The 12,264-nt window shown below is 39.9% G+C and overlaps 1 protein-coding gene across 1 annotated transcript in view; it reads left to right on the top strand.

Moving 5' to 3' along the window:
- NUDT3 (nudix hydrolase 3) overlaps positions 1-12,264 on the top strand; it is a 113,285-nt gene that overhangs the window by 55,138 nt on the left and 45,883 nt on the right. The window contains exon 2 of the mRNA XM_059076460.2: positions 4,506-4,616. Within this exon, the coding sequence (XP_058932443.1) occupies positions 4,506-4,616 (111 nt within the window). The remainder of the gene's footprint in view (positions 1-4,505; positions 4,617-12,264) is intronic.

The following is a 12,264-nucleotide window of genomic DNA, read 5'->3' as shown; positions in this document are numbered from 1 at the left end:
GAAACTTACTGAGGAGAAGAACTATTTGCTGGTAATAGTGTTTGCTTTGAAGTATGACTACAAAGTAATGAAGCTCACTTCCTCCAGCTGCAGTGTTATATGTAGTCTTACCTCATATAGTCATGCTTTGAATGTACAAAGCAATAACACTGACTAGATTTACTCATTAGTATTTCACATTTACTGATATTTAGAAATTAAATTAATACTCTGTGGTACAAGTTTCCTTTTCTTTGCTTTAGCTTTGAAATGTCCCTTTAAAGGTCTTTCATTTGGACTATAACCTAATTGGATGGCCCTAGTCAGCCTTTGAAGCAAATGCTTAGGTTTAGAATGGCTGGCAAACACTTTGCCAAGAAGTGGGAAATCTCTAGGAAGAAAGACTACATGTTGTTATTTATATAACAAATCAGTGAAGGATTAACCCATTTTTCTACTTTTTCTTCTTGAATCTCCCTTACAGATTAGATAGATATGACTTAAAAGCCATTGGCTAGAGAGTCTTTGGAGGACTTTTAAAAAACATTTTGGCTTGAATTAACAAAGATGATTATATTTGGGTTTATTTTTCTTTTGATAAGGAATTTTTGAAAATGTAAGATTGGCTGCAGTTATCGAGGAGAATGGGTATGGCAGTGATCCCCTTTTTCTTTTATGGAAATGATTTAATATAGTAAAACTAAGGGTAACCTGAAAGGTCACTCTTCTGGAGTGTAGACTCTGAAGAAGATAGTGATGGCACTGACTACTTTAGCTTTTAAAAAATTACTGTGATCTTAAAACTAGTTTTATTTTATTGAACTGAAGTTCACATAACATTAACCATTTTAAGGTAAGTTCGTGGCATTTAGCAACCACCAGTTATGTCTAGTTTCAAAACACTTTCATCATTCCAAAATAAAACCTGTATCCATTAAGCAGTTACTCCCTATTCTTCCCTTCCTCCAGTCCCTGGCAACCACCAATCTCCTTTCTGTCTCTGCGGATTTACCTATTCTGCATATTTTATATAAGTGGAATTATACAATATGTGACATTTTGAGTCTGGCTTTCACTTACCATAATGTTCTCAAGCGTTACATTTATGTTCCTTTTTATGGCTGAAAACTAATCCTTGTATGTATATGCCACGTTTTGTTTATCCATTCATCCATTGTTGGACATTTGAATTATTTCTGCTTTTTGGTTATTGTGAATAATACTGCTAGGAGCATTTGTGTCCAAGTGTTAGGGTACCCGTTTTCAATTCTTTGGGGTATGGCATATACCTACCTGGGAGTGGAATTGCTAGATCATATGGTAATTTTATGTTTAACTTTTTGAGGAACAGCCTAACTTCCACAGTGCCTAAACTATTTTACATTTCTACCAACAGTGTATGAAGGTTCCTGTTTCTCTACATCCTTGTCAGTACTTATTTTTTTAAAAATTGTAACCATTTTAGTGGGTGTTAAGTGGTATCTCATGGTGGTTGTACTTTGTACTTCTCTAGTGACTAGTGGTGTTGATCATCTTTTCATGTGCCTGTTGGCTATTTGTATTTCTTCTTTGGAGAAATACTGTTTGTCATTTTGTCCTTGAGTTGTACGAGTTCTTTATATATTTTGGATACCAGACCCTTATCAGATGATTTGCAAATATTTTCTTCCATTCTGTAGGTTGTCTTTTCACATACTTGGTAATGTCCTTTGATGCACAGAAGTTTTAATTTTTTTTATTTTTTTATTTTTTTTGCGGTACACGGGCCTCTCACTGCTGCGGCTTCTCCCGCCGCGGAGCACAGGCTCCGGACACTCAGGCCCAGTGGCCATGGCTCATGGGCCCAGCCACTCCGCGGCATGCGGGATCCTCCCGGACCGGGGCACGAACCCGCATCCCCCGCATCATCAGGTGGACTCCCAACCACTGCGCCACCAGGGAAGCCCAGATGTTTTTGATTTTGATGAAGTCTAATTTATCAAAAATGTTTTGATTTTGTTTCTCAGGCTTTTGTTGTCATGTCTAAGAATTTGGCCTACCCCTGTTTATAGTTTTAGCTCTTACGTTTAGGTTGTTGGTCCACTATGAGTTAATTTTTTTATATGGCATGAAGTAGGAGTCCAACAAAGACTCCTATTTAAAAGCATAATTTCATGAAACCTCCACATTGTACTTTTAAAAAATTAATTATTTGGCTGCACCTCGTGGCTTGTGGGCTCTTAGTTCCTCAGCCAGGGATTGAACCCAGGCCACTACAGTGAAAGTGCCAAGTCCTAACCACTGGGCCGCCAGGGAATTCCCTTACATAGTACTTTTAATATCCCTTGATTAAATATATATACATAACAACCTAAAACTACTGTGGATTTTATATTATTTTAAGCTATTCCATGTTGTATTAATCAAAACAGAGTTTATATATATTTTTTTTAAATAGTGCTTTTAAGTTTAAGACATTATTTTCTCAGTCCATGGGCTATATGTTGGTGACTGTATATGGATTCATGGATTTCCTTCTTATATCTTGTGGCCCCCTCTAAGTCTGCAGATCATAGATTTTGTAGAAGAGCATAAGGGGAATCTATCATGGCAAGAAGAAAAGGGATTAAAGATGAAGAAAAAGGTAGAATTTCCAAGGGCTCATAGTTGCAGAGACCTTAAGTGAGAGAGAGAATACTGGAAGGTAGGTAACTGGAAGTTAGTGGTGGGATCTGTGAGCGCCAGAGAGGAAGGAGTGATTTCTTCCAGGCAACAAAGATGACTGCAGAGTAGAAGTTAAGTGCTGGGGAGTGGAGGGGTGGGTGGGGAATACGGTTTGGAATAGGGCCTGAGGCCCAAAATACATCATCAGAAAATGATTGTTTAGGGAGCAATTGAGGATTCCTTTAGTTCTGGAAATAATGCCAACCCAGTGCTACCTCCAAATGAGGAGTAAAGTTAACTTTATTTATCGTCTGTCCTAGAGAGGGTTAAGGAAAAGAAACTAGGGAAATTCTAGATTTTATTTCAACCATGACTCCAATACTGGTTAAGTTTGAATTAGTAACCTATATTCTATATCAATATTTTGTGTTTGGTTTCTTTTCATTTCTTTATTTAAAATTAATTTTATTGCAGTATAGTTGCTTTACAATGTTGTGTTAATTTCTGCTGTACAGCAAAGTGATTCAGTTATATATACATTCCTTTTCATATTCTTTTTCATTATGGTTTATCACAGGATATTGAATATAGTTCCCTGTGCTATACAGTACGACCTTGTCATTTATCCATCCTATATATACTAGTTTGCATCTGCTAGTCCCAAACTCCCAATCCTTCCCTCTGCCACTGCTCCCCCCCCACCCCTCCCTTGGCACCCACCAGTCTGTTCTCTATGTCTGTGAGTCTGTTTCTGTTTCATAGATATGTTCATTTGTGTCGTATTTTAGATTCCACATATAGATGATATCATACGGTATTTGTCTTTCTTTCTGACTTAATTTGCTAAGTATGATAATCTCTAGGTCCACCCATGTTGCTGCAAATAGCATTATTGCATTCTTTTTTACAGCTGAGTAATATTCCATTGTGTATATATGTACCACCTCTTCTTTATCCATTCATCTGTTGATGGACATTTAGATTGTTTCCTTGTTTTGGCTATTGCAAATAGTGCTGCTGTGAACATAGGGGTGCATGTATCTTTTTAGTTTTATCTGGGTATATGTCCAGGAGTGGGATTGCTGGATCAAATGGCAACACTATTTTTAGTTTTTTGAGGAACCTCCATGCTGTTTTCCATAGTGGCTGCACCAATTTACATTCCCACCAACACTTTAAGAGGGTTCCCTTTTCTCCACATCCTCTCCAGCATTTATTATTTGTAGACATTTTAATGATAGCCATTAAATGTCATTTCTTGATAAAGTTTCCTAGTAAAAGAATTCCAGTTTTAGCTCAGCTGAAAGAATGATGAAAAGAAATCTTTCTTGTCCTCATGTCGGTGAGAGAGTTAGGTTCTCAGCACATACTTAGAGTTTAGGGTGATGTGTGGTATCGGCCTATGGCCATCTGATGGAGCAGGAACTGGGGCACACAGGAGTGAGAACATTGGAGGGAAAGTTGGGACTGTGGTGCCAATTAGGGCCAAGGCCAGCTCTTCATAGCACTCACAGGCTCATCAGTGACAATCTTTGTTTTTTGTGTTTTTTTGAGTATCTTTGTCAGCTGTGTGTTCAAAGGGCTTTAGAGAAACGAACAAAGGAGAGGATAGAAACGAACAAAGGAGAGGATAGATTGGACAACTGAGTGAGAGTCTGAGGGGGGAACACATAATGGCCACTGCTTCAGATGCCCTTCTGCTTTTACTAGGCAGATTGTCTGCTTTTTCATACAGAAATGAAAGCTACTTTTCAAGAAGTGATTTGGAGAGGTATCAACAAAGAATGGATCTTAGGTATTTTTTTGTGGTGTTTAAACTCTGAATTTGTATGAATGTGTCTTTTTGAGTTTTTAACTACCCATGTGACCTCTGTGACTTTCAGGTGCTACTCGTGAGCAGTAGTCGCCATCCAGACCGATGGATTGTCCCTGGAGGAGGCATGGAGCCCGAGGAGGAGCCAAGTGTGGCAGCAGTCCGTGAAGTCTGTGAGGAGGTGTGCACTGCGAACAAAGGGCACGGCTATACCTTGTCATCATGAACCTGTCATGTCTGTGTAGTTTTTTAATTTATCACTACTCACTGAATGAACAGACTCATGATCACAGAAAGAAAGCACTTAACAATTACCACATGCCTCCTTGATTAAAGGGGCAGTCAGGTTGTGACATGGTGATGTTTATCAGGCACTCTGTGCAAGGGGAGGGCTCGTAGTAGTGACTGTATGTGATTATACGAGACAGTCCTTGGTGATTTCCTATGGATCTCTTCCCACACTGCCTCTATTACCTGTGGCAGAAGATAAAGAATCAAATAGTTCATCAGCCCTAAGAAATAAGAGGAGTAAGCAATATTGGTATTAACGGCTTATTCTCATTAACCTTTGGGTGAGGAGGAGGGAGCCCTTGTTCTCCTATACTCCCTGGGTCCTGGCAGTAGAGCAGTGGCTAAAGCAATAGTTCTGTTAGCCAGAAGTTGTTAATGGTGCACCTTGAGAGACAATAGTATCTTCTTTGTTATTTGGTCACATGATATTCAACATATATGTATTGAGTTCTTGGGCCATGCCCAGTATATCTTGCTAGATACTGTAGAATAAACAGTCAGAAGTCAAATCTTGGTTCCCTTACTTCAAGGGCTTACAATTTTGTTGAGGAAACTGAGAAACAAATTGCAATTCAAAACCAGGAGGAAGGAACTAATGTTTCTCCATAGCCTCTTGTGGCAATACCATGTTCTGCTCTGCTTATGCTAATCTCGTTTAGGAGTCCTAACTCAGTGATGTAAGTTTTACCACCCCCATTTACTTGCCTTGGCCACATAGTGCTTTTTAGATCCATTTCCTTGTTCCAGAATGGACTTAAGACTGATTTTAAGGACATAAAGTAGAGCTTAGAAAAAGTCTAAATTCTGCATTTCTTTTGGGTCAAGCCCTTGCTGAAGTCTTCTTAGACTAATTTTACCTTGCAATACCCAAGGAATTCTCTCCTTGCTCTGAAGTCCTGCAAACTTATGTTGACTCGTGCCACTCTCATTTTATCATATATCTGTGTATCTCTAACTAGATTGTAACCTCTGAGGACAAAGATTATATTTCCTATTTTAAATCCTCCCTTCTTGTGCCTAGTACACACTGGGTGAATAGAAAGTAATTAATACATGCGTCGATGACAGGTGGAACATAAAAGTCCTGAAGAAATACCCCAGTTGGAAATTATCAGAGTTATTTCTGGAGGATCTCAAAGATTTGACTGTTCAAATAAGTGTGGTAGGGCCAATTGGTGGACCTAAGCTACATAATTTTGATTTCAATCTAGTTGGCTTCTGTGAGTTCTGAGGCACCTAAGGCAAAAGTGATGTTTGACAGAGTTATTGCAGCTCTGTGGATTCAGACGGTTGTTGGAAGACCTGGAATAGACTGATGGTTCTAGAATAGAGAGGAAGGAAAAAATTCAGAGACCTTGGGCAAAACTTGCTGCCTGGTTTAGAAGTTTTAGGGGAAGTGTGACAGCTTTACCTCTGTAGAGCACATTTGGATTTGGCATCTGTCTCAGGAAAACTTATACCCATTGTTGTTACTATTGTTTCGTTGAGTGCTACAGTTGAATTGTCCTTGGGTTATATAAGTGCAACTAAGATGTAGAAAACTAAATGATTGCAATAGGAAGTACGGTGAGGGAGTTGAAAAGGATATAGGGTTACCCTTTTGTTTCCTGGAAATTACATACCATCTTTCAGTAGGTAAAAGGGAGAATAGAGTGGAGAATAAAGTGGAGTTGGGATATGAGAAGGTGAACAATGCAGCACAGATAATTAAAGTATACTTTTCATATGGTCAATATCTTACCTACCTCCTGTCTTAAAGGGAATCCCAAGCTTGAAATTAAACCCTGCCTGCCATTCTCAGCCCTGAAGAATCCTGCTCGACTTTGAGCAAATTTTTTACTCTCCAGTCAAGAGTAATATCATACTCTGTTCTTTATTCCAGCATTATTGAGAGGGTAAAGAATAAGGTACCAAATAAACCAAATATTCGTACAAACAGTTTAAATTAGAGAAATGTGTCATTATAAAGACAAACATTTCCTTGGCTTACATCAAAATAAAATGGAGGGGGTGGCTTTTCTAATTCCACGTCTGTCAACAGAGAATAAGACTTGAATCTGAGAGGATGTAGGTAGATATTTTTTATTGTCCTTGAAGGGTAGCTTTTGTAAGCAGAAACCACTGTTCAGGGGTTTATTTAGTTTTCAAAATGTTATGACTTTTTAAAAGCACACATTCAGGTAGGATGGGAATAAAACGCAGACCTACTAGAGTATGGACTTGAGGATATGGGGAGGGGGAAGGGTAAGCTGTGACGAAGTGAGAGAGTGGCATGGACATATATACACTACCAAATGTAATATAGGTAGCTAGTGGGAAGCAGCCGCATAGTGCAGCGCAGCTCAGTGCAGCGCAGCGCAGCTCGGTGCTTTGTGACCACTTAGAGGGGTGGGATAGGGAGGGTGGGAGGGAGGGAGACGTAAGAGGGAAAAGATATGGGAACATATGTATATGTATAACTGATTCACTTTGTTGTAAAGCAGAAACTAACACACTATTGTAAAACAGTTATACTCCAATAAAGATGTTAAAAAAAAAACACACATTCAAAAACTTTGTTCTTTCCTAATGCTTGAGGATCTGATTGCTATATTTATAAGCATAGGAGATTTTTAAGGGGCCTTTGGATAATGTCATTTTTAAGGGGCCTTTGGATAATGTCTAGGCCAGTTCATTGAAGACTTTTAGATGTTTCACATTACATTTATAAATTTAATTAATTTGATTGCTTTTTAAAAACGTCAGTTGTCTGACTTTAAAAAATGAAAATCTTATGAGGCTCTTCAGTAAAAAGTCCTGTGAATGTCATGTATTAAACTTATAAATAAGATGAATCTTAAATATTCCCATAGTGTATATAAACTCACTAAGATTTTCAACTTAAAATCACAAGTCAGAAATAAGTTATTCAGTTATACCTTCAAAGTCGAGGTTACCGTCTTAATAGGCCAAATTCTTTTAAACATTACAAAATCATAAAATGTGTCTGGTCTCCTAAACCTTTCCTGTTAAATGAGGGCAGGACTCAGGGGTGGACTGTTAGGAAAGGCCTATCCAGTTCACTGCAGCTCAGTCAAGACTGTAACTTCACAAGGCTGACTAGCAGTCATGGAATCCACGTGGGTGGTGGTGGGTACTGAGTGAGCCATCTGTAGTATCTGGCACACTAGGCTAACTTTGTGCTTCACCCTGAAGGTCTCTTCCTCCATGCAGTCTTCATGATTCCTCCCTGCAGACTTGTTCTCCGTATGTGTTTCCATTGCAGTCTGTACTTCTAGCATCGTATTTATCATGTTTTATTCATATCGCTTGTCTAGTTGTCTTCTGTGCTAGACTTTACACTCTGTGTAGCCAGGTACCATTCTTTCTTGCTCACTGTTGAATCCCCAGTGCTTAACACATAACAAGTGCTGAACAAAATAAGTGCTGCAGTTTTTGGTGTGACTGCTAGAGCAGCCACATAAATGCAGTTGAGGTAGGCCCTTTTGGGTTGTCAGGAGTAGACATAACATCTACAGGTCCCTCAGTTAATTGAGGGAGAAGAATATGGCAGTATCACAGCAGCTGTCCAGCCAGGCTGTGCAGAACTGGAAACTTAGGTCACAGAGCACAGGCAGGCCTTGCTCGCAGTGGGTGGATGGATGGTGGGAATGCACTGTAGCTCAAGAGCCTGGTCACCATACCAGAGGCCCAGCCCCTCTCTTCCACTGTGGAGCGCTGCCTTTCTAATGTCTTCTTAGCCTCCCGGCTTCTGCTTACCACCTTTTTAAAAAAAAAAAAAAAAATTTATATTTATTTATTTTTGGCTGCGTTGGGTCTTCATTGCTGCACGCAGGCTTTCTCTAGTTGCAGTGAGCGGGGACTACTCTTCATTGCAGTGTGCGGGCTTCTCATTGCAGTGGGCTTCTCTTGTTGCAGAGCACGGGCTCTAGGTGCAAGGGCTCAGTAGTTGTAGCACGTGGGCTCTAGAGCACAGGCTCAGTAGTTGTAGCACGTGGGCTCAGTAGTTGTGGCTTGCAGGCTCTAGAGCACAGGCTCAGTAGTTGTGGCATGCAGGCTTAGTTGCTCTGAGGCATGTGGGATCTTCCCAGACCAGGGCTTGAACCCATGTCCCGTGCATTGGCAGGCAGATTCTCAACCACTGCGCCACCAGGGAAGTCCCAACTTACCACCTTTTGTTTGGTGGTTTTCCTCCCTTGTGCATCACTAACCTGTCTGTTGACTCACTCCGTCTGTGTATCTCACATTCAGCCTTCCTGAGAGAGGACTTGATGGGTTTTGCCTACTTAAAACCTTCAAGAGCTGCCAGGCCACATCAGTTTCTAGCCATTTTGAAGATGTCTGCTTTACCTTTGCATCAGTTGCTGATTTCTTATTCCTCTAACTGAGCTCAGAGTGGCAAGGTCATGTGCTATAAAACATGACAGCCTGTGCTTAAGTACTGCCTGCAGCAACTGTACCAATGGTCCTGTGTATGTAGTAAAAAGATATTTAATAACACAGGAAAATATTTGCAGCACATTCCTAACTGATCAAAGCAGGTTATGAAACAGTATTTATGATAGAAAACCATTTAGTGGGGAAGAAATATGTGTGTCTATTTGTACAGAAAGAACAGATTACACTACTTGTACACTTACTATGTGCCAAGCTGTGTTTAAGGGTTTTGCATATGTCGCCTCATTTCCTCACCAGATCTAATGAGGTAGGAACTGTTATAATCTACATTTTACAGGTTGAGATTCAATGAGATCAAGTAATTTGTCCTGGCACACCAGGACAAATTGTGCCCAGCTAAATGTGCTCAAGTGCTCCAGGTAAGATTTGAATCCAGAACATCTAGTCTTAGCACCCACACTCCTAATGCCTTGAAAGAATGCCAATCAGATATTCACAGTGGTTATCTTTGCGTTAGCTCTTAGATTATCAAGTTTTCTAAATTGAACATGTATTTGTTGCTAGAAAAATTTTCTGTATAAACGTGAATGGAATGAGGTTATTAAGTAGTTTATCATGGCATTGTCTGTCCTAGATACCATAAAACTCAACCTGTTCTGAAGCTTTGTTCAACCCAGCTTAAAACTTTTAGCATATTGGCTGAATCTCAGAAACAGATAAATCTGTAGCACTTGAAACATTACCAGTCACATTTAAAGGGCTGAACTTCCATGGCAGTCCAGTGGTTAAGACTTCACCTTCCAGTACAGGGGGTGCGGTTCTATCCCTAGTCAGGGAGCTAAGATCCCACGTGCCTCTCAGCCAAAAAACCAAAACATAAAACAGAAACAATATTGTAACAAATTCAGTAAAGACTTTAAAAATGGTCCACATCAGAAAACAAAACAAAACAAAACAAAAAAACCAAAATCTTTAAAGGGCTGAAATATTCCCTTTTGGAAACTAGCTTCCATTTTTTAACTGCTTCTAGTTAAAGTCCTATTGTAGTGACCCCTCAGAGGGATGAGGCTTTCTCCCAGGACTGGCCATGGGCCTTGGTAACAGTGCATCTCTAGCAAAGGCTAGTATGGGCCAGCCATGTGATGTTCTCTCTGTAATAAAAAAGAAAAGCACTTCTTTGTGTGGTTTTCAGAGCTATTCTTTCTTGCTAATTCAATGGGAAAGGTAAAACTGCTGGCTGACAGGGAAGAAAGAGAAGCTGGATCTGAAACTGTTCTGTCTTCTGTTCAACTGTTACGTTTCCATTTCTTTCATCCATTCTCACCTCAGCCAAACCAAGAATGTTATCACAAAGATACAGTACATGTGAAAACAAACAGGAAAAAATTATGTGCAAACTTCAACTGCATTCTCTTCAAGGGTGACAAAGATGGGTACCTTCTGCCTTTAGAGAAATGTAGCCAGTGATAACTGAGAGTGTGGCCAAATGCCAGTTCCTTTTATCTGCTGCCGCATGTCTGGACAAGGTCCATATCCATATCCATTTCTAGCATATAAATTATAAAGTTTTTGTAGGCAGCCTGATAATTAACCTGTGACATAGGCCTAGCTTTAAAAAAAAAAAAAGGAACTTGTTCCCTCATTTCCTCACTTGTGTCATAATATCACACTTCTCTGCTGCTCCTTTGTCTATTACCACCTGTTGCTTTGCCACATAAATTCACCGTCATGGAAATTTTTTCAAGTCAGTGATGTCGCTTTAAACTTCCCTGTACCTTTGCTGCCCTCCCTCAAGTTTTGGGGGTTTTTTGTTTTGTTTTGGCCTCGCTGCGCAGCTCGTGGCTTCTTGTATTTCCCTGACCAGGGATCGAACCTGCGCTGCTTGTAGTGGAAGCATGGTGTCTTAACCATTGGGCCGCGAGGGGGGAATTCCATCAAGTTTTTGATACACTGTCTTATGTACACATTTCACAGCATGTTTGACTGAATTCACCTTCATTTAAGATAGTTTTTTGAACATCTAGATGCTTTATTATAGTATCAAGGATCATGGTTGCCTTGAGCCCAGAGCCACTTCCTGATTATCTCTAGCCTTACTAATCTTGTTTATGTTAGCCTATCAAGAATTTATTGTAACCCTTCTTGATCTCATTTGTATTTTCAGATAAGAACAGGGAAAATGCCATAGTGAACTTTATTTTTAAAATCTATATCTTCTTATCCCGATTCCTGTACTATGTGTTCCCTGTCCCTGCAAAAAAAAAAAAAGATTGTACTCTCTTTATGTAACATAGCAACCAGAAGGCTCCCGTTGGTATCTCAGAACTGTCTCTGACAGGGAAACAGTGTTTCATGTCTCTTGTTATATACAAGTAGAACATTTGAAAAGCCTGTGACTACTTGGGAATAATTTGAAATACAGTTTTTGTCAGCCTTTTTCTTAGCTTAGTGTTGGACTCTGTTTGGAGTGGAGAAAAAAGTGAAGGCTCTGTGTGACTGTGTTGTATTTTCATCTTTACTTTTTGGCCCAGCCTCAACAATTATGAATGGAAGGTGGGGATAGTGTATCACAGAATTTATTAGGGAAATACATTAATTTTTTTAAATTTAGAACTTTAACCACAAAATATGTATCAAAATATATTAAGAATAATTTCAGTCATTTCAACATGATAAATAAAACAGGGAAGTAATGTAGACCAGGGGTCTCCAGCTCATAAGCTTGTAGGGAAGCAGTCAGGCAGTTGACAGTGGGTGTAGCTCTGGTAAAGTGGGGAGAGCCTACCCTAGACCAGAGACTGTCCTCTTCAGGCCCAGCTGGTAGTTTTCATGTGGCAATTAAGACACAGTGTGACTCTGATGTTTTAAGAGAAGCATGAAAGCTGGATTTTTTTAAATATATATATAGTTTTATAAATTTATTTTTGGCTGCGTTGGGTCTTTGTTGCTACGCACGGGCTTTCTCTAGTTGCAGCAAGCGAGGGACACTCTTTGTTGGAGTGAGCGGGCTTCTCACTGCGGTGGCTTCTCTTGTTGCAGAGCACAGGGTCTAGGCCCGCGGGATTCAGTAGCTGTGGCTCGCGGGCTCTAGGGTGCAGGCTCAGTAGTTGTGGCGCACGGGCTTAGTTGCTCCACGGCAT

Source organism: Kogia breviceps, chromosome 10, assembly GCF_026419965.1.
Source record: "Kogia breviceps isolate mKogBre1 chromosome 10, mKogBre1 haplotype 1, whole genome shotgun sequence".
NCBI classification, from domain to species: Eukaryota; Metazoa; Chordata; class Mammalia; order Artiodactyla; family Physeteridae; genus Kogia; species Kogia breviceps.
The sequence above is the reverse complement of the archived record's forward strand: the minus strand, read 5'-3'. Positions and strand labels throughout refer to the sequence as shown.